The sequence below is a fragment of the Pristis pectinata genome, chromosome 18 (genome assembly GCF_009764475.1).
Source record: "Pristis pectinata isolate sPriPec2 chromosome 18, sPriPec2.1.pri, whole genome shotgun sequence".
In the NCBI taxonomy this organism is placed as follows: domain Eukaryota; kingdom Metazoa; phylum Chordata; class Chondrichthyes; order Rhinopristiformes; family Pristidae; genus Pristis; species Pristis pectinata.
In genome coordinates this window covers 8,788,384-8,811,049 of record NC_067422.1, presented here as the reverse complement: position 1 = coordinate 8,811,049, position 22,666 = coordinate 8,788,384, and the positions used below count along the sequence as shown (strand labels likewise).

Sequence of the window (22,666 nt, the reverse complement as noted above, 5' to 3'; positions counted from 1 at the left end):
GATCTATGCCTCTTATCATCTTGTACACCTCTATCAAGTCACGTCTCATCCTCCTCCTCTCTAAAGAGAAAACCCCTAGCGCTCTCAACCTATCTTCATAAGACACACTCTCTAATCCAGGCAACATCCTGGTAAATCTCCTCTGCACCCTCTCTAAAGCTTCCACATCCTATAATGATGCGACCAGAATTGAACACAATACTCCAAGTGTGGTCTAACTAGACTTCTATAGAGCTGCAGCATCACCTCATGGCTCTTGAACTCAATACCTCGACTAATGAAGGCCAACACTCCATACACCTTCTTTACAACTCTATTGACCTGCGTGGCAACCTTGAGGGATCTATGGATGTGGACCCCAAGATCCCTCTGTTCCTCCACGCTGCTAAGAGTTCTGCTATTAACCTTGTATTCTGCCTTCAGATTTGATCTCCCGAAGTGTACCACTTCACACTTATCCAGGTTGAACTCCATCTGCCATTTCTCAGCCCAGCTCTGCATTCTATCAATGTACTGTTGTAATTTACAGCAGTAGATAATCTACATATTATCACTGACATATGTCATGAAATGTGTTGTTTTGCAGCAGCAGTACAGTGCAAGACAAAAATTAAGTTACAAAAATAAATAGTGCAAAAGAGGAATAACGAGGTAGTGTTCGTGGAATCTGATGGAGTGGAAGAAACTGTTCCTGAAACATTGAGTGTGGGTCTTCAGGCTCCTGTACCTCCTCCCCGATGGTAGTAATGAAATGAGGGCATGTCCCAGAAGGTGAGGGTCCTTAATGATGGATGCCACTGCTTTGAGGCGCTGCTGCCTTGAGGCACCACCTCTTGAAGATGTCCTGGATGGTGGGGAGGGTTGTGCCTATGATGGAACTGGCTGAGTCTGCAACCCTCTGCAGCCTCTTTCGATCCTGCGCATTGGAGCCTCCATACCAGGTGGTGCAACCAATCAGAATGCTCTCCACCATACATCTATAGAAATTTGCAAGAGTCTTTGGTGACATACCAAATCTCCTCAAACTCCTAATGAAGTAGAGGTGCTGGCGTGCCGCCTTTGTGATTGCATCAATATATTGGGCCCAAGATAGGTCCTCTGAGATGCTGACACTCAAGAACTTGAAGCTGCTCACCCTTTCCACTGGTGACCCCTCATTGAAGACTGGTGTGTACTCTTCCTACTTCCTGAAGCCCACAATCAATTCCTTGGTCTTGCTGACGTTGAGCGCAAGGTTGTTGCGACACCATTCAACCAACTGATCTATCTCACTCCTGTATGCCTCCTCATTGCCATCTAAGTTTCTGCCAACAACAGTGGTATCCTTGGCAAATTTATAGATGGCATAATATACTTTAACTTTCTCATAATTCTAGTATCACAGCTGATGGGTGATCCTCATTTGGAAGTGATGTAATTAATGCAACTTCATCATAGAATGATAGTGGGGGACCAAACCCGCTGTTATGAGTTGTGTCAAACAGGGAAATAGAACTTTCTTCCCTGAGTATTTATTTGCTGAGGTCAGAATTGATGAATCTATTAAGCAGTAGTCTTGGAGTGCAATCTTATACTTCCAAATTGTATAAATCCAAATAGTATATATCTTAATGTTTTCTCTTCAGTGTTTTATAGCTTTATATCTGTCATTTTGTGTAGATGGAAGGATGGCATTACTATCTCTCATTAAATAGTAAAACAATGCAAAGGTTGACATAAGCTTGGGAAAACGTACAAATAACGAGATTTTCTTCCGTTGGAAATATGCAATAGTCGTGCATGTAATAATTGTCCCTTGTGCCTTGATTGAGTCACCAGGAAATGTGTTTAATCGTTTTAGAGGGAGTTTTACCTCTTTTTTTTTTCTATTCTGGTTGCCTTTGGGAAACCAGAACATGTTCATTTAAAACTGGAATTGAGTTTTGATCCTCTGTTTGGACTCTGGCAAACATTGGCATTAAGCATTGAGATTTCTGATGATTGAAAGTCTTTAGAGTAGAGTGACTTGATGTGTTTCTACATGGGTGCATAAACTCCAACTGTCTTGCAACACTTGTGTCTGGAATGTAAACTTGGGAGAGAAAATTGGTTCCCCCTTGAAAGTTTCAGAAGTATGTGTTTTGGTATGGATGCACTTTGGGATTCAACATTGGAATTGAGAATGTGTTCACCTGTAGGCAAGTTTATTTAGGTTGTGTGTAAACATTGATTTAAATTTACAGAATTTGTTGCACAGTGTTATATCAACTGGGGTGGGTGGGAAGTACTTTATCCTTATCTCAAATATGAAACCCATAATCAGCGTTGCAAATGTCAGTTCCATTTGTTTGCAATGCTTTTTGTGTGTTCCCTAAAAATACTGACTCTACTTGTACGACATTTTTTTCATTGTAATGATAGTTCTGGTCATACTGTTAGATGCTCAAGCACACAATTTTTGGATATAACATTTATTATTATTTTTAAGTCATTGAGTTTTAATTCATTTGAATTTCTGTAAAGAATTTCCAGTACATAACCCCAGTTTGAGGGAGCTTTGAAAAGGGGTTCACAAAATAATTTTAACAGTAGTGAAAAATGGTTATTTGTATAGTAGTCTTTGTGAACACTCCCAAAATTCTGTATTTACTAACAAATTTTGATTCTTTTATTATCCCCTCTGCTGACGGTTTTAAACTAATTAGACTAAAGTTATTGTAGCCCTTTATACTTCCTTCTCGTTTGCCACTGTTGAACTTTGAAATGGCACTGAAGGTGTTGGCAGGAAATTTAACTGTGAAGGTCATCCATTATGCATCGATTTATACCAACTAGCATTCTTATCAACTGGGATGACTTGGATAGTAGTCAAATGCAGAAAGGCAGCCTGGCATTTTCCTCGCTGAACTAAGCATACAAAGTTGTTACTGGTTTAGCTATTACTCCCACACTAGTGTTAAAGCTCTAATTTTCTTCTCCCCTCACCCAAGTACGGTAGCAAATACTGAAGTTGCATCTGAAATCATTCTTTCAATCTCTGGCTTTTTAGCAACAAGTTTCACATTATTTAATATGAAGCAAGAGTGTGTTCAATTTCTGGCCCATATGAAATCAAATGGATACAGTGGGTAAAGAAATTTATATTCTCATGAATTATTCAATACCAGGCTGCATTGCAGATGTGTGAATTTCCTAATTGGAGCTCTCGTGAAGTGCACTGCTACAGGGGCCAGAACGAGTTGGATTTGTCAGTTTAAAAAAAATTACTTCTGATTCATTTAGTTTTCAGACCTCAGTTGGCATCTTCATTGACACTTGCTTCTAATGATGAATTTAAACCACAGTGCAGTTTACTGCTTTACTTTGACCTTGGAATTCATTCAGAGCAATCCTTTGTCCTGTCCACTGGGTAGGCTTGTGTGGGCTAACTGTGATATACCCATCAATGGAGAATTACCTGCCCCTGGTCATGTTATAGAGTGCATCAGATATCATGAGACTTAAAATACATTTATCCACAGATAAATGGGTAGATAGAAATTCCTGCAATTTATTGTAATTTCCATTTTTTTATAAAAGGAGAATAAATATCTAATTACAAAGCTTTAATCATAAGAACATACAGGTCCACCTTGTGCCAAGTATGACGCCTATGTGTACTAATCCTTTTTGCCCACATTAGAGCTGTATCCCTCTATACCTTTCCTATCCAAGTAGCTGTCCAAACATTGTATCTGCTTCCGACACTCCTCTGTCAGTGCCTTCTAAATATTCACCAGCCTCTGTGTGGAAAAACCTGCCCCTCGGATCTCTATTAAATTTTTCCTCTCACCTTAAACCTGTGCCCTCTAGTTCTAGACTTCTCTGCCCTGGGGAAAAAAGATTCTGACTATTCCAGCTATGCCCATCGTAATCTTAATAACCTCTAAGGTCACCCCTCAGCCTCCTATATTCCAGCGAGAATAAACCCAGCCTGTCCAATCTCTCCTTATAACTACAGCCCTCCATTCTAGGCAACATCCTGATGAACCTCTTCTCTTTTTTTTATTATTGCTACCACATCCTTCCTGTAGTGTGGCGACCAGAACTGATACCATACTCCAAGTGCGATCTAACGATTTTTTTTATATAATTGCAACGTGATGTCTCAACTCTTTTACTGAATGCCTTGGCCTATGAGGCAAGCATACCAAGTGCCCTTTTCACTATTCTATTCACCTGTGTCACCACTTTTAGGGAGCTATGGACTTCTACCCCTGGGTCTCTTTGTACATCAGTGCTCTTGGTGGTCCTACCATTTACCTTATGTCCTACCAGAAATTGACCTCCCAAAGTGCATTACCACACACTTGTCTGGATTAAATTCCATTTGCCACTGCTGTGCCCAACTTTCCAGCTGTATCATTAAGCCTCCACTATTTATGACTCACCAATCTTTTGTGTCATCTGCAAACTTACTAATTGTACCACCTACATTCTCATCCAAGTCACTTATACATTTTCCAAACAACAAAGGTCCCAGCACTGATCCCTGCACTTGTACAGATTTCCAGTCAGAAAAACACCCATCCACCACTACCTTCTGCCTCCTATCACCAAGTCAATTTTGGATTCATTTTGCCAATGCATCTTTGATCCCTCGTGCCTTAACCTTCCGAACCTGTTTGTCATGTGGGACCTTGTCAAAAGCCTTACTAAGGTCCATGTAAACCATGTCTACCATTCTGCCTTAATTAGTTTTCTTAGTTAATTCCGCAAAAGAAAAACTAAGGATCGTATTTGTGAGACATGATCTCCCCTGGACAAAACCATGGTCACTCCTCTAGTAAATATCCATTACATGCAGCCCTAGCAGTTGTGTTAATTGTTGAACTTCCAGTGCTCTTCTCATCCTTTGCAGCACTCCAGATTTAACCCTATGAGGACATATTGTATTCAGACGTTTTAAGCACACCAGTCTCTGCTTTTCCAAGTGCATGTAAATCCTGTTTCTACCATTGGTGTAAGGTTCACTGGCCTGTACAGACTTAACTCGATTTCCCTTTTGAGCATGAGGACAACATTAGATTTCCTCCAGTCTTCTGGTACCTCATCCATGACTAAATCTCCATTAGAGTCCCTTTCTTGTCTCTCTGAGTCCCAAGATGGATAGCATCATGTCCTGGAGATTTATCCACCTTAATGTGCTCCAATATGTCTAGCAATTCATCTTTCCTGATAAAGACCTGGTCCAGAACATCAGGATACCCATCCCTTAACTCCCCAGCCTTCACTTCCTCCTCCCAGTGAATACGGATGAGAAGTATTTATAATCTTGCTCTTACTCTCTGACTCCACACAGACTACCCCTCTGGTCTTTCAAGGGATCTATTCCTTCCTTAGCTCTCCTCTTGCTTCTAATATACTTAAAAGCTTTTAGAATTCTCCTTAATCTTCTTTGCCAAAATCATTCCATGGCCCCCTTTTTTGCTCTCTTATTTCTTTTCTCTTCTGTAACCTCTATAAATCTCAAGTGACTTGTTGAATACCAGTTTCTTGTACCTGACATGCACTTCCTTTTCCCTGATCAAACTTTCAAGATCCTTTGTCAGCCAAGGTTCTCTAAATTTACCATATTTGCCTCTTACCCTTACAGGGACATGCTGACTTTGAACTCTTGCTATGTCACTTTTGAACGTTTCGCACATATCAGATGTTGTTTTCTTCTCTAACAGCTGCTCCCAATCTACCTCTCGCAGGTCCCGTCTTGCACGAATGATTAACAAGGATGGAATTGATCAGCTGATAAACAGTTACTATAGCGATACCATGTCAGGGAAGACCTCCTTTCAATCTGTTGCCACTTCCATTCCTCCATTGCCTCAGATGAGTTTGGTGAAGCTACATATTGAATGTGAAATGTACAAATAAAATCTAGATAGTTGTTCTTGTTTTGTGCACTATTTTTAGTTGCAGAATTTCTGGCATGAAGGAAATTTCTTGGAGGAAGATCGGATGTATGCAAAAAATAATGTCTATCATGGTGTCAACATGTCCCCGAGTACAGAGCCGACAGAGTACTTTCTGAAGTGTAGTTATTGTTGTAATGCAGGAAATGTGGTAGACTATTTAAGTATAGCAACCTCCTATAAACAGAAATGTTATAATAACCATCTATTGTGACATTGATTAGGGGATGAATGCTGTCCATCTGAGAGAGCAGAGTGTCACTTTAAAATCTCTTGCACCTCTCAGTACTTCCTCAGTACTGTCTTGTTGGGCCTAAAAATTTTGCACTCAAGTTCCTGGAATAGGACACAAGCTTCTGACCCTGGCGTGAATGTGAACAGCTGAGCGATAGCAGGTACAAAGGATAGAGAGGCACTGATGAAGGTCTGCAGCATCTTTAGAACCAAGAAGTTGTAGCTGTCACAAGAGAGGGGATAGACTGGAGGTCTTTGGGAAAGAGCAGCCAGAGGGATGACCTGATGGGAGTGGGTGGTCTTTCAGGTTCAATGTGATTGCTATGGAGATATTTCCACTTGTTGGGGACTTCAGAATAAGTGTTATGAATATAAAATGATCACTCATAAACTCAATGAGGAATTCATGAGAAGCTTATTGATGTGATGCTGGGAATTTGGAGCTCACCAGCACATGGGGTAGGTTGTGTGGGTGCCTTGAGGGAAAGCTGGTTAAGTGAAAGAAATAGAAATCCTGTGAATGTGGAAGGAATAACATTTACACAAGCATGTACCACTCGGGCCTGACAATCTGTTTCTGTATTATATATTCCATGTGACTTCAAAGGCAAGAGGTCCTGGACCATAAACTGCACTCACCACTGATCTATATGCCTTTTCCAGATGTTGGTGGCCAAGGCCTTCTTGATCTGGATTTGTTAAGCTGCAGTCTTGGGCTAAGCAAACTGTCAAATCTATCCAAGTCTTTGTTTCTGAATGTATCAGACAATTACAATTCAGAGAAAAGTCAATTAAAGAATTATCCAAATTGCATTTTGCCTATCCAGACCCTACTCCCTGTTCCTCTCCATTCAAATGAACAGAGTCACTTTCTTTGACCAATCCAATCTCATGTAGTCAGATTCCCCAGTACATCTGTGGTAAAGGGCACCCAGCAAACCCGGGGTACTCATAATTGTGTGGGAATCCAATCTTGGCACTCCTGCTGTGTAATGGAACTGCTGGAATCTCTCAGCAAGTTCTGGTCTTTTTGATCTAACCTCAAGAATCTGTGAAGTGATTTTTACAGTATGAATGCAGGAGCATCCAAAGGTCAATGGTGCAAAAGACACTAATTGTAAAGATTAGTCTTTTGAGGAAATGCAGGCATCGTCCCCTCAGGTTGGGTGAGACTCGAACTAGAGGTCATAGGTTTAGGGTGAAAAGTGAAATATTTAAGGGGACTCGGGAAACTTCTTCACTCAGAGTTTGGTGCAAATGTGGAACGAGCTGCCAGTGGAAGTGGTAGATGCGGGTTCAATTGTAACATTTGAGAGGTGTGGATGGGAGAGGTTTGGAGGGATATGGTCTGGGTGCAGGTAGATAGGACTAGGCAGAAGATCAGGTCAACGTGGACTAGATGGGCCGAGAGGCCTGTTTCTGTGCAGCAGTACTCTATGACTATAGTGCTGGTAGCGAAGTTGCAATGAAGGTTGCGGTGTATTTTTATTGCAAAGTATTGAATACGCTTGTGTGAAGAAACTGAGGGAGGTGTTCTTCACTTTCATGTTAGAGAGGATTGACTGGTTTATTGATCGGGAGGATGATTTGGATGATACACTTCTCTGCTTTAATAATTTAAAGAACTTTCTTGTTAAGAAAATGCTTGGGAATTTTAAAGCATCCCTGTCACTCTTTTCAAGTTGGGCACAATTTAAAAAGATGTAGCAGTTATTTGCATTAATTTTGCGTTTTCATCTGAGAAAGAATGACCAGAATGGTGGCTAGGAAGTGTTAAGGAGAGCCTTGGGCAAATAAGGAAATAAAAATTCATTATTTTCTTTAGGCATTATAAATTTGTTTACTATTATAAATGCACCTATTACTATTCTACTAAATGTATCAATTTTCTAACACTTCATTATATAATAGTTCCAGGTATCATTTTGAGACATAGGCCTAATCTTCTTGGCCATGGGTTCAGAACTGCTGGCATTCCGCCTCTGAGAGAGTACATTTCTGTCTTAGCAGATCTGCTGTACGAATGAGACTTAGGCTGGTATTCATCATTATCAGTCCCTATGTGGAGTCCACTAGCAGAACCCAGTCTTATGGGATTCCCCAGCACTGATGTGGCCAATTGCCCCTCTGGCCCTGCATCATGATGTTGTAATCAAGGTTCAAATCAATATACGTGGATTGTTGAAAGAACAAATATTTAATATTGTGTGACGATGACATGTAAATCTAATTGCATAGGATAAAGGTGCATTTTGTAGAGCTGACAACAATCAGCAGACAGTGTGGGAAGGCTTGGCTTGGAGGAGAAGCTGAGCTTTTTGTTATGGATGAATTTATAATATGGGATCTCATCTGCTTAAATAGTAACCAAGGATAAAGATCTGGGGGTGTATGTGCACAGATCATTGAAAGTGGCAGGACAGTGATCTTAATCACTTGAGAAAGTGAATCTTGATAGTTATAAGTTGATGGATTAATTCATAGAATTCAAAACAAGGAAGTCATGGCAACCTCTTTAAAATACTTTTTTTTTGGAGACAATAGATGCATTGCCTCCAGTCTTGGGTGCTGAAGTTAGAAAAGATGTAAAGACTTGGAGGGTGCAGTGAGAGATAAGAAATTAGGCAAAGTGATTCCAGGGATGAGGAACTTTAGTTTGGTAGATCAATGTGGTTGCTTTCCTTGGAATAGAGGGGATCTGGTAGAGGCATTTAACATACAAAAGGTATAGACAGGGGAGATGGGAACCATTCCCATTGGTAGAAGGGTTCATGTGATAGGCGATGTAGAATGAAGATGATTGGCAAAAGTGACATATGGACAAAACTTGATGTACGGTAGGGACTGGAATTCGCTCCCAGGGATAGTTGTGAGGGCCATTCAATGTCAATTGAAGTATTTGTGAAACAGTGCATAGGTAATCAATTCAACGAGGACTAAGAAGTGAACACTTGGTGACAAAACCAGCAAAAGAAGAAGCTGATCCTTGCAATGGTCCTGAAAGAACATTAAATGTGCTAATTTGTTTTTTCTTCCAGTCTCTTGTACTTCCACTGATTATAATTTAAAATAAAAACGGAAAATGCTAAAAACTCTTGACAGGTCAGTCAGCATCTGTAGAAAGTGGAAGCTACCATTTGTAATTCCAAGTACAAAATAACATTAAGCATCTACATTGTTAAATTCTGACGATTCATCAGTTCATTTAAAAACATACATTAATTACACCCAAAGCTTTCATTAACAGTATCATGTAGTAAGCAAACATTATGTGCATAAAGGCATAGATTCAGGGTTTGAACTTCCAATGTTTATGTTGTTGTATAATTGTTTCTTTCCACTTCCTGCAGAGCAAACCTGGAAAGGTCAGAAAGCTTGAGTGGAAAAAAAATACTACTGTTGTTCTAAATACCCCTAATGTATTAGTTACCAGTTGTGCTGCGTTGTTTTTCACTAAAATCTAATAATTAATAAATGATTAATTAGACAGCAGAATATGAAAATGTTGCACTTCATAAGCTTGGTTGTCTCTTCTTGAGTGGATTATTTGTGTGCTCCTGTCTTCAACTACATAGTCAAATAATGATGCTATCTTTTTTTAACAACTTTGACCCCACCAAATTAGGATGCGAATGTTAGCGGTTGAGAACAGGACCATTCTCAGGAATGTTACAGCATGCCAGGAACTGAATGCAAAAAATATTGCATTCCTCAACTGGTGATTTCTAGGTTTAAATGTACAGCCCTCTTTTTTTCCCTGAATGTATGATTTTGGTTTTACCTGGAATATGCCTTGTTCCACTTGAATATATTTTGCTTATATATTTTGGACTGTGATCGGCAAATACTACCTACAACTGGCTTTTGCAACTTTTTTTCTTTTTCAATCTTTTTATTAATTTTCAAATTAATACAAATTAATACATATAACATCGGTAATTATACATGTAATACAAAGAGATCGGGAGGACAATCATGACGTATATAGTCATAAAGAATAAAAAAAAATTCTGGGCCCCACGGTTTCTTAGTAAACAAATATATTACAAAAAAAATCAAAAAGAGAAAGAAAAAGATTTATTGTATAAAAACCCAAATCAAAAAAAATTATAAGTAATAAAACGAAACAAACTAAAAAAAATTTCAAAAGAAAAAAAAAACTGGACTGATATTTCTCGATGAACAAAGAGCATTATTATGTCATCAACTCCGCTCCTCTAAGTTCAAAGATTATTGAAAAGGGATCTATATCAGGCTTTTGCAACTTCTGTAGAAATCTTTGTGACATTGTCACACATTTTCTGCAGTTTTCTATATTTTAGTTTCTGTACCACATTGAATTTAAAATACTCTGAAATAAGCTATGTCAATAAGTATCACTTGATCTGATGTCCCAATGGGTATAATTGTGCTTGGATGCAATCCTGTAGCAGCTGGAAGAGAGAGCCAGAAATCTTACAGAAGCATAGTTAAGTCGAGTGTTAAATTGCTTGGAACACTGATGTAGCCATTAGAGTGACATAAGTAAGATTAACAGCAATTTCTGTAGTTGGTATTGCTAAAAGAATGAGCATGCTATTCATTATCTGGGATGAGTGCTTTCTAAATGACGGCAGTTGATTTATGTTTGAACAAGCTGCAAACAATGTTTTGATCTCGGATGCTTTGAATTCTGAATTTGCACATAAATTTTGGAAATTAACATTTTGCTCTCCTTGTCTTCCTGGTGTAGATGGACTAATTACTTTAAAAGCAGAGCTGATCATTTTGTTGGGTTTTAGATTTAAGTAGGCAAGTGTTTAAATAACTCAGTTGGAAAGCAAAGTGCAAATTAGCAATTTTGATGAAGGTTCTCTTTATTAGAGGCTGACGGGCTGTGTATTTCTATCAATTTACCTGATTAAAGATTTGAAGCATTTGTATTTTTTTTTATTACTGAAGAACAAGTTCAGAGAATCCAAAGCGCACAAAACGTAATTAATTGGTGGAAGGCCAAATTCACTGGGATGAGAATGAATGAGTCCCAGGTAAATTGTTCCGTCAACTTTTGGTTCCAATGTAACAGAACAATGGCTGCCTTTAAGGAAGAGATGGTTCAGGTGCAGTTGAGGCAGATTCCCCTGAGTGATAAAAGAAGAACAAACAGATCCAGAGATCTCTGGATGATGGAAAAGATGCAGAGGAAGGTAAAGCATATTAAAAGATTCATTTGTTCTAGTTTGTAAATACCAGTAAGAAACAGGCTGATTATGAAAGAATCTGAGGGGAAGTGAACATTAAAATGAAAGAGGCAAAGCAAACGTGTGAGAAAAGATTGGCTGCCAATAGATATTGGAATCCAAAAGTGTTCTAGGAACATTTAAATAATGAAGGAGTAGTATTTAGAGGAGTGGGGCCTATTAATGACAAATATAGGAACTTGCACATGGATGCTGGGGTACTGTTAAGATACACCTTTCCCTGCAAAGTACTCATTTAGTATTTCCAAAGAAGTAGTCAGATGGAAGATAATTAAGACTCTGGATACATTTAAAAATTGATAGCACGGAGGTATTTTAAAAAAAAGTCAGTTGAACTTTAAGTAGACAAGTTACTGGGACTGGATGAATAGCTCTTAGGATTTTGAAGGGAGAAATTTATAGGGCCACTGATTATAATGCTGTTTGGATACAGGAGTGCTGCTTGGGGATGGGAGAATAGCAAGTGTTACTGTCTTGTTTTTAAAAAAAGAAGTAAGGATAAGCCCAGCAACTACAGGCCAGTCAGTTTAACCTATTGGAATAGTATCCTATGCATTTAAACCTGTAAATCAAAATATACCTATTGAGGAATTCTCTGGAAATATTTTTTGCATTCAGTTTCTGTCACAGCTGTAAGCTGCCCAAGAATAGTCTTGTTCTCTCTCACCAACATATCCTAATTTGGCTGGGAAAGCTTTCAGCAACATTGATCCAGGACTGGATTAATAGTCACTTGGAGGGAAATGGATTAAATGAAGCAAGGCAGCACAAAGTTGTTAAGGACAAAGTTTTTAAACCATAAGGATAGAATTTTTTTGATAAGATACTGGGTAAAGTTGTTGAGGGTATATATGGACTTCCAGAAGGCTCTTGATAAGGTGCCACGTAACAGGCTTATCAGCAAAGTTGAAACACATGGGGTAAAATATTCATTGATTGTATGGGTACAAATATATTTAAGTAACGGATAGCAGAGGGTCTTGGTGAATAGCTGATTTTTGGACTGGAGGAAAATGTATAGTGGTGTTCCCCAGTGATCAGTTTGGGGCTTTTTAGATTTGTGCCAATCAGCTTGGTGATGTAAACCACTGTTTCAAAATTTGCAGATGTCACAAAACTTGGCAGTATTGTGAACCTTGAGGGGAATGGTAATAAATTGCAGCAGAGTGTAGCTAGGCTGGTGGAATTGGCAGATGCATGGCAGGTAGTTTTTAATGCAGAGAAATATGAGGTGATGCACTTGGTAGGAAGAATGAGGAGAGGCATTGTAGATGAAAGGATACTATTCTAATACGGGTGCAGAAGCAGTGAGAAAGTGGTTAAAACGATGTACACAATACCGGACTTAATAGTGGAAAGTATCGAAGCAGATTTTGTTTATAATCCTTAAAAGGGCATTGGATAACATTGAAGGAAAATTTAAGTTATTGTGCAGAAACAACAAGGGAGTGGGACAAATTGGATAGTTCTACCTCCGAGCCAACAGTATATGATGAGCTTTCTGACCAGGGTTCTGTATCTTCAAGAAGATGGTGAGCTGATGTTTCACTAGAGGGCCATCTCGGAGTTGTTCCAGCATCCTGATTGGAAAAGGAGAGGGCAATCAGTGTGTTTAACTCTTAACTGCCCTATAAAGAAGACTGGCAAGACATTTAGTTGTAGCTATTAGGGGTGGTCAGTGAATACAAAGCTTGCTGACATTGCTATTGTGCTAAGAAAAAAATAAGCAAAATACTTGGGAATTGGTAAAGTGCAATTTCTGATCTGATGTGTCAGGGAGAGCTGCCTTTGGCAAGAAGCTCAGAGTGGTGATTTTAGAATATAAATGGATAATTGATCACTTTTTTATTGATGCCAGTCTGTTATATTGTGTGCCAAGTATACATCCAGGCATCCTATCATATTTTACTACTTGCAATCCTTGGCTGGGTTCCTTCTGGTTCGCTGCTACACTTACTGCAAAGTGTTGAAAATAGAAGTGCAGAAGAAACATGATGGGGTTATCAGTGTTGGGGCAGATGGCTAGATTCATGGTCGGTGGCAGATTTTGCCATTGCTTGGCAGTTGTCATTAAACGTATTTTTGCATGTAGGAATGTGGTGAAGAAGTAACTTGCTGTCACTGACATTCACTGTGGTGGTGGTGAGAGGGAGAAAGTGGTTATGGGAGTGAGGTGAAGGTGACCAGCAAGATAAAACTTTAAAGAAAACCATAATTTCAAAAGCTAGTGACAACATGACCAAATGTATTGGCTAGGTTATGAATCATGCAATATCAGAATTATCGGGGTTTTTTTAGTAAGTGGGTGGTGCAACCGGAACATTCAAATTTAACTATCTATTCTTTTGTTTGGTGACTAATTCCTTTTGTAGGTTAACTGTGCAGTGTTAAAACTGTTTCAAATTTTTAGGAAATTCATGTCCATATTTAAAAATAACACTTGGTAGATTGTAAATCTGGCAAATAATTAATATCCCATTAGAGATGGGCTGTAAATTCTAGCTTGGCAATGACACTTGCATCCCAAAAATAAGATGGGCTAAAGAATGGATTAAATAGTATGGATGTGAATATTGATGGTGATTATTTCCATTCAATAGTGAGGCCTTGATGTCAGTCACAGTAAGCACAAATCCACACAAATAAAATTTGCAGTGTAACTTGTTCCCAGCTAACACCAATCTGAAAATGAATGATCGCTGTTCAGTGCATGTGATGTTTAATATTGCTCCCACACATTGAGAGAAAAGGAACAGGCGATTTATCTTGCAATCATTTATTGCAGTGTAGGGTTGAATGGGAGCTTGCAAATTATTTTGTTTCTTTGTTTTTTTTAGATGAAAACTGTCAGTGTTGCCTTAGTTCTTTGCCTGAATGTTGGCGTGGATCCCCCTGATGTTGTGAAAACTACTCCCTGTGCTCGCTTGGAATGTTGGATAGGTGAGTAACATCTTCACATACTCATTGGAAGATGTATTCTTGAACAAATGTATTGTTTTGTTGCTGTCCATTCATGAATTCTGAATGCATTATTATTTACGATAGATAAATTCTAATAACTTATAGACTGGCTCCTTTGTATACCAATGCACCCTTGGCCTGCAAGCCTTTAGGAAGCTTCTGCATTTAAGTCGGTTGCTAGGTTGTGCCTGGTGGCACTCCTGGGCATGCAGAGTATCACACTATTAAAGTGCAAAATAGGTTAGTATATCTAAATCGCATACTCCAAAGAGATGGTTTTGTAGCAAAAATTTGGAAAACAAATGTTTGTAAATTGATGAATTGCAGTAGTTGGGAGGGCAGGGGGTGTGTTTTCAAAAGAAAGCCCAGTGTACTGAGTTTGAAAACTCAATTAGTGATTTGTCTATTGGTCTAGTTCAGCACACAGTTAAGACAAAGCACTAAGGCACAAAGAAATGGATGGCAGAGATGTTTTGACTCCAGGGACTAGCTTGATGCATTCATGGACTACTTTCATTGTATAATTTCCAATGTTAAAAGATTTCTGTTGTGGTTTAGAATTCAGATACAGCATTGAACTGACTACAATAATACAATATTTTTTGATATCCATCTTATTTCATTAATTACGAATTCAACTTTTGACACTTCAACCAAACAACTACAGCTTGGTGTACAGGAAGAGTATTTTTTGGAGTTCCTCAAAATGTCTTGTCCAAGCTTTGCTGTTGAGGAATGATCTTCAAATGGAAAATGAAATCCAGGTTTCTCTTGTAAACTTCCAAGATGCAGTAGTTACAGTTGACATGTTTGAAGTTTTGCAAGGAAGGAGGTGAAGGGGAAATTTGTACAATTAGTCAGTGAAGAATTGGATGTTTGGTCTGTTACATATGAGAGACGAGATTCTGCAGACGCTGGAATCTGGAGCAACACATGCAAAATGCTGGAGGAACTCAGCAGGTCAGGCAGCATCTATGGAGAGAAATAAACAGTTGATGTTTCAGGTCAAGACCCTTTTCAGGTCCTGGTGAAGGGTCTCGACCCGAAACGTCAACTGTTTATTTCTCTCCATAGATGCTGCCTGACCAGCTGAGTTCCTCCAGCATTCTGTGCAGGTCTATTTTCCAGCTGAAGTTTTTGATTTTGTTCAGTCTTACACACACACATTATTGTTTGGGGAGGGACAGAAATGCCTTGAAGCCTCTCTTTTGAGGAAAAAAAATTGCAAATGTTCTCCCAGTTCTGACTATTGATTCTTTCCTGAAGCACAATTTCTTCCTAGAGTGAATCTGCTTCTTGTGCAACTTCAGAAAGTCTGTTTTAATTGCTGCAGGCATCACAGGCACAGCTGATTTGTGTCCTTCCACCAAAGTTCATATGCTGATTCCAGTAGTGGTCCCTGATTACTGATGAGAACTCGAATCTTGGCCATTTTAGAAACTTGCTTATTTTCCTCAGAGTAGACCAAAGTGATTAATTGTTAGTGCCACCAACCCATCTAAGCTTAATCAACTCGATGGCAACCAGGATTCAAATCTGAGGTGTTACAGTTTTTCATAGCTCAGCTGACTGCAGCTGCAGTGTCTCAGCGTGGTTGTGCTTTCTTGCTGTATTTCACATAAAGCTTTTTAATCTTTCTTGCTGTATTTGATATAAGACTTTGTCCTTGGTTATAGGCTCAGTTTTCCACCCTTCCTCCCATCATCTCCAGTTTTGTTAAGAAGTTGGAGTAGGCCTCTCAGACCCTTGTGCCCATTTTTCCTCATTAACTGACCCCTTTTCTGTACATACCTTGTATCATGCGAATCTCTTAATATCTAAAAACCTGAAAGTTGATCTGTGCCTTGAATGTAATGAGTGATTGAGCCTCTGCAGACCTCTTGGAGAGAGAATTCCAAAGGTTCACTAGTCGCTGGTGGAAGAATTTCATCTCGGCACTGTCCTGAATGGCCAACCCTTTATTTTGTGATTGTTACTCCTGGTTCTAGACACCACTGCCAAGGGAAACATCAGCTTTGTACTTGCCCTGCCAAGCCCCATAAGCATTTTGTAGAATTTAGTGAGGAGATCCGTTCATTCCTTTAAGTTCAGGGTAGTGTAGGTTCAGTCTGACGGTTTGCTTGCTCTCTCCTCCAGTGATGAACTTGCCATCCATCTGGTGAATCAATCTGGTGAAACTTAGCCTGACCCCCGTATAACAATTATACCTTTCCTTGGATAGAGGGTCCAGACCTGTACAGTCTCACTGGATGCCTATATATTTAGAGAAAGATGCTTCTACTCTTGTATTCAATTCTTTTTGTAATAAAGATCAACATATAATTTACCTTGCTAAATGCTTTTTGTACCTGCATGTTAACTTTTAGTTATCCTTATCCAATGCCACCCAGCTCACTCTCAACACAACATTGTTCAATCTCTCTCCATTTAAAAGATGACCTTACTGTTTTCCACATTTTATTCCATTTACCAGGCCTTTGCTCATTCACTTAACCTGTGTGTATCCTGAAAAACTGTCCGCCTTATAGCCCATGCTGAAACCAAGCTTTGTGTTGTCTAGAAACCTTTATGTATTACACTCCCCTCATATACATTTATATTGTGAGTTCCCAAGGCTACTGAAGCACTCCAATGTTGACTCGCAACAACAAAGCTTTAAATAGCTATGTATATTTTTTTTTGTTGCAAGCTAAAAATACTAAAGGCTGTATATTACATTGTGTAATAAAATATCCGTTCACAAGTATCAAAAGAAGTTAATTGCTTTTCAATTTCCAATGGTCCCCCATGGTAAAACAGGGCCTGTGCTGTCATGGAGACACAAAAAAGACTAGATGCTGGAAATCCTAGAGCAACACACACAATGCTGGAGGAACTCTGCAGGTCAGGCAGCATCTATGGAGGGAAATGAACAGTTGACATTTCAGGCCAAGATCCTTCATCAGGATTGGTCCAAAACGTCGACTGTTCATTTCCCTCCAATAGATGCTGCCTGACCTGCTGAGTTCCTTTGGCATTTCGTGTGTGTTGTTCCTGTGCTGTACTGTTTATGACTTGCTGATAGCCTTTGGTCTTTAACAATACCTGACTTCCACCATCTTTTAAAGGAGACATTGCCACAGTCTCACACTTGGTGAGCTGAAATATATTGTGGCTCAACAAATCTAAAAGTCTTGACTGATCTCACTAACTCAATTTAAGAACAGTAGTTCACCATGTATTAGGATTTGAATCATTCAGTTAAAAGCATTTTTATCGCTATCTTGGCCCACTTGTTTGGTCCTCAGCCACTGTTTTGGTAGCTGGAGGGTCAGTATGATTGGCTTTGGCCGAAAGCCACTTGGAATCTCAAATGCCAGTATCAAATAATAAAGCTGTGTGTTCTCTGTTGCAGCCCTTGGCTTGGTTTGCATTTAGTTCCTCTGGGGCTCAATGTGGCAAGCATATTCTTCTCCCATCAGGAAATAAGGTTATTGAAGTATTTGCAAAATTGTTCTTTTGCTTAAATTGCCCCAAAAAGTGTTATTTTCTTAAGTTCTTGATGACTTTGATTTGTGGCAAATCGTGCTTCAAGCTGCATGGGAACACATTTTGGAGCAGCAAAAAATGTTCATGTTGACTGAAAGCACACACAACCTGAAGGGTGTTGAATAGGTTCATTGGAAAAGTTCCAGCCAGTTAAGTTGCAGTCTGTATAAGTGGAACTTCTAGACAGTCGGAGATTAAAAAGTATTTGATTCACTTTGATCAATGAAATAATCTCTGCAGCATTCAATGCCACAGATATAGTCAGTGACCAGGATGACCCACTTGTGATTTAGTTTATCATATAGCAGTTGGTTGGTTCATGAATATCCAGTACTCTGGCCTTGTGTTTTTCTCAGCAACCATTTCAGTCATTGGTAACTCTTTTTGAAGAACAAACTTGCTATTGTATCTTTATTGATACTTGAGGTCTCTGTCACATAGAGCAATACAATCCAGGAATAGGCCCTTCGGCTCATGATGTCTGTGCCGACCATGATGCCAATTTAAACTGCGCATCTGCCTGCTCGTGGTCTTTATCGCTGCATTCCCTGCCTGTTCATGTGCCTGTCTAAATGCCTCTCAGATTCTGCTTTTTCTCTGCTTTTTCTCTGCTTTAGCGATATCCAGTCATCTTTACATTGACTACTTTCATTGACCAGTACTAAGGGATAAAATCTGGTATTTCTTAAATGGGAACTTGTATTAATTTATAATAAGGAATTGTATTTTTTTTTGTTTGAGTGTCATCCACAATAATCATTGAATTTTACAACACAGGAGGAGGGTATTTGGCCCATCGTGCTCATGCGGGGGTGGGGGGGGGGAGAGGAAAAAGAGCTATTTAAGCAATTTCTACTTAACAGTTCTCTTGACTTGTATGATATCACTTCTCATTTGCTTATCTACTTAAATGTGAGAAGTTTCCTGGCTCTACTCTTGTAGCGGAGAATTCCAGACTGCCAAAATTCTCTGGGTGATTTCCACTGACCTCCCACCCCCAATCTCAATGTAATGCTTTCCCCAATCATTTTAAATCGGTGCTTCCTATTTTTTTTGGACTCCTCTTTGAAGTGAGGTGGGTCCTTCCAGATCACTGAATTTGATGATACAGAAGTAGGTGTGAAAGTAAGTTTGTAAAGAAGACATAAGGAGATAACAAAGGGATGTAGAAAATTTAGCGCAAATGGAGTATCAAGTGGGGGAAGAAAGGTAAAGTTATCTATTTTGGTAGGAAAATAAGCATATTATCTAAATGATGAGAGGTTGCAGAACGCTAAGATGGAGAGAGATACAATCTATTCTTAGTGCATGATATGCAAAAGGCTATTATGCAGGTATAGCAAGTAATTAGGAAACCTTTTTAATCTTAAATTGTATTGTTGTTCGTCACTTCTTCCTGAGTAAGACAATGACATGTTGTCTAAAGTGTTGCACTGTGTACAGAGACAGTTGATTAGACCAATCTTTGCTCAAAAGTTCCTTTCACACAGGTGCAGGGATGCTTTAGCATCAACGGTTCTTGATTTTTGAGATTTTCTTTCCGTCTGCTTCTTCCATTCTAGCTTCCACACGAGCGGACATCACTTTTTATATGGATACACTAAACAGGACGATCCAATGCTCGTTGTTCCCAGTGATATGTGTCGATGTTGAAACTCTTCAGGGATGTTCTAAGTGTCTTTGAATCTCTTTTTCTGTCCACCGCGTGATGTTTGCCCTCAGTCAGCTCTCCATGAAGTAGCTGCTTTGATACTCTGTCATCAAACATTCTTCTGACATATCCTGCCCACCTAATCTGCGATTCTTTCAGCAGTGTGTAAATGCTGGGGAGGGTTGGGCCAGAATCTGTGTGTCTGGAATCTTGCCTTGCCACTTGATGTGAATTATTTTGCACAGATAAGTCACGTGAAAGTGGTTAAGCTGTCTGGCATGTATGCTGTCCATGTCTCAAGCATAGAGTACAGAGGGTATAACACCACCACGATACATCTTCAGCCTGGTCTTTAGGCTGATTCCTCTTCGTTCCCACACTTCTCAGTTTTCCAAAAGCAGAGCTTAGATGACATCTGGGTACTGTGTAGGGTATACATCTCAGTGTTTAATGGAGGACACAACTGTGCTGGGACCAATTCAGAGAAAATTTAAAAGATTAATCCCTAGGATAGGCAGGTTGACTTGTATGTAAAAGGTGGTCAGGTTAAGTTTGTATCAGCTGAGTTTAGAAGAGTGAAAGGAGATGATCGAAATGTATAACATCCCGAAGGGTCTTGACAAGGTGGCAGTGGAAAGGATGTTTCCTCCTGTGGGAGAATCTAGAACAAAGGGTCATTGTTTAAAAATTGGTTGCCCATTTAAGACACACATGAAGCACTGTTTTCACTGAGGATTGAGAGTCTTTGGGTGGTGGAAATGGAGTCTTTGAACATTCTTAAGGCAGAGATAGAGGCTTGATCAGGTGAAAAGTTACTGAAGGAAGGCGGGTATGTGAAATTGAGATTGCAATTAGATCAGTCATGATCTTATTGAATGGCAGAACAGGCTCAAGAGTTGAGTGGCCTACTCCTGCTCCTAGTTTTTATGTTCCTTGTCTAGGTCTTGTGGTAGCATGTACTGTTAGAATGAGGGTACTCACCTTTGCCTTGTGTTCCTGATCTCAACTGAGCTGATATGGAACAGAGTAGAACTGGGTAGGGCCAGAGCCTTTTTCATTTGGGTTTTTAGAAGCTTGAATGAAGTTTTGGATTCTGATCATTTGGCTTTTTGGTTGAACTGGTTCCAACTGGGAGAAGAGAGAATACAGCAAAATGAAGGACCAATAACCACATAAAGCCAGAATTTGGTGAAAATGCACTATAGTATGATATATTTGGCATAAATCTTTTTTCTCTTGTTTCAAAAATTCCAGGCAATATTGGAAAAATGAGTATTACACCCCCTTATAATCCTCCCCTCCCCTCCCCGATTAATATATAACATCACTGTTTGTACAGGTAATACAAAGAGATCAGGAGAACAATCATGGCATAGATAATCATAAAGAACAATAAAATATAAATAAAATCTGTAGATCCAACGATCTCTTAGTAAATGAATATGATATAAAAGAAAGGAAAGAAAAAGATTTATTAAATATGTATGTATGTGTGTGTGTATATATATATATATATATATATATATTTCTATATATGAAAAGAAAGAAAAAATCCCCAAATCAATAAGAAAAATTATAAACAATATATCAAACTAAACTAAACAGAAAAATTTAAAAAAAACAAACAAAAAAAGACTGGACTAAAATTTCTCATTAGAAACAGAGCAAATATTATGTTGTCAACTCTGTTCCTCTAAGTTGGAAAGCTATTGAAAGAGGATCTATATCATGTGAAAATATTGAATAAATGGACTCCAAATATCTTCAAATTTAAGCGAAGGATCAACAGTACCACACCTAATTTTTTCCAAGTTTAAACATGATATAGTTCGAGAGAACCATTGAAAAGTAGTAGGGGGTATTGGATCCTTCCATTTAAGCAAAATGGCCATTAATGTAGCAAAGGCAATCATACAGTTAGCAGAAGCAGATAAATGGCCAGACTCTATCCTTGGCAATCCAAAAATTGCAGTGATAGGGTGAGGTTGTAAATCAATCTTCAATACATTTGAAATAATGTTAAAAATGTCTTTCCAATATTTTTCCAAAAGAGGACAGGACCAAAACATATGTCAAAGAAGCCACATTTGATTTACATCTGTCACATATAGGATTTATATGGTGATTAAAAACGAGCTAGCTTATCTTTTGACATATGGGTCCTGTGAACTACCTCAAACTGTATCAAAGAGTGTCTGGCGCACATTGAAGATGTAGTAACTAAATGAAGAATTTTCTTCCATGTTTCTGTAGGTGAAGATGTCTGGAGTTCGCTTTCCCATTCATTCTTAATTTTGTCCAGTGATTCCGGATGAAATTCATTGGTTAAATTGATTTTGCTCGATTAGTACCACCATGAATTCTTAGTACCATGAAGAAGATCATTGCAGAATGTGCTTGAGGGCTTAATCAGTAAAGCATTCATCCAGAGTCTGAGAAAACTTACAGGCCTCAGGACATAACATTAAAGCCAACAATTTCAGTTAACCAGCCTTTCCTGTTTGATTCAGAGCTAGTCATTTTCAATGAGAGGTATTCAAACTGAAAAGTTCACTTCTCAGCTGCTACCTCTTGACCTGCTAAGTACTTTCCAAAATCTTCTGGGTTTATTTCAAGTTTCCAGCATGTGCAGTTTTCTGCTTTTCAAGTGTTTCTGCATGTTTTGACCCAGTTTATATGAAATTCCCATGAAATAGAGACGCTAGAACATCCTATTTTCAAAAGCATCACTTTTGGAAAAACTTTATTATCGTGCAGGTCAGGGGATTGAATTGATTTATATATGAAGTTAAGTGTAGCACTCGAGAGTTACAAGGACTTTTGGTGATTTGTGTGGGTTAGTATGTGGTTTATTAAACTTCTCATAGCCCACAAACAACAATTTACTGCCTTCTCGTTTCCCATGATATGGTTTCCCATTCCTAGCTGCTTTCTGCAACTGGAGATAATTCTATTTAAGAATCTATTTTGTATATGAGAACTCTTGACTGAGAACCTGCAGATGTTGTGGGTCAGCAGGAACAGGATTAGAAAGCTGTATATTATAAAAATGTGTGTTTTTAAAAAATTTGGACAAAAAAAGCTGGTACCAAGGTTCTGATATGGGTCTGGTCCTGAACCAGATG

General features: G+C 38.9%; 1 protein-coding gene across 1 annotated transcript in view; it reads left to right on the top strand.

Annotated features, from left to right (window-relative positions):
* Positions 1-22,666, top strand: part of rptor (regulatory associated protein of MTOR, complex 1) — a 345,813-nt gene that overhangs the window by 12,301 nt on the left and 310,846 nt on the right. Inside the window, 1 exon segment of the mRNA XM_052032980.1 lies at positions 14,239-14,341. Coding sequence (XP_051888940.1) covers positions 14,239-14,341 — 103 coding nt within the window.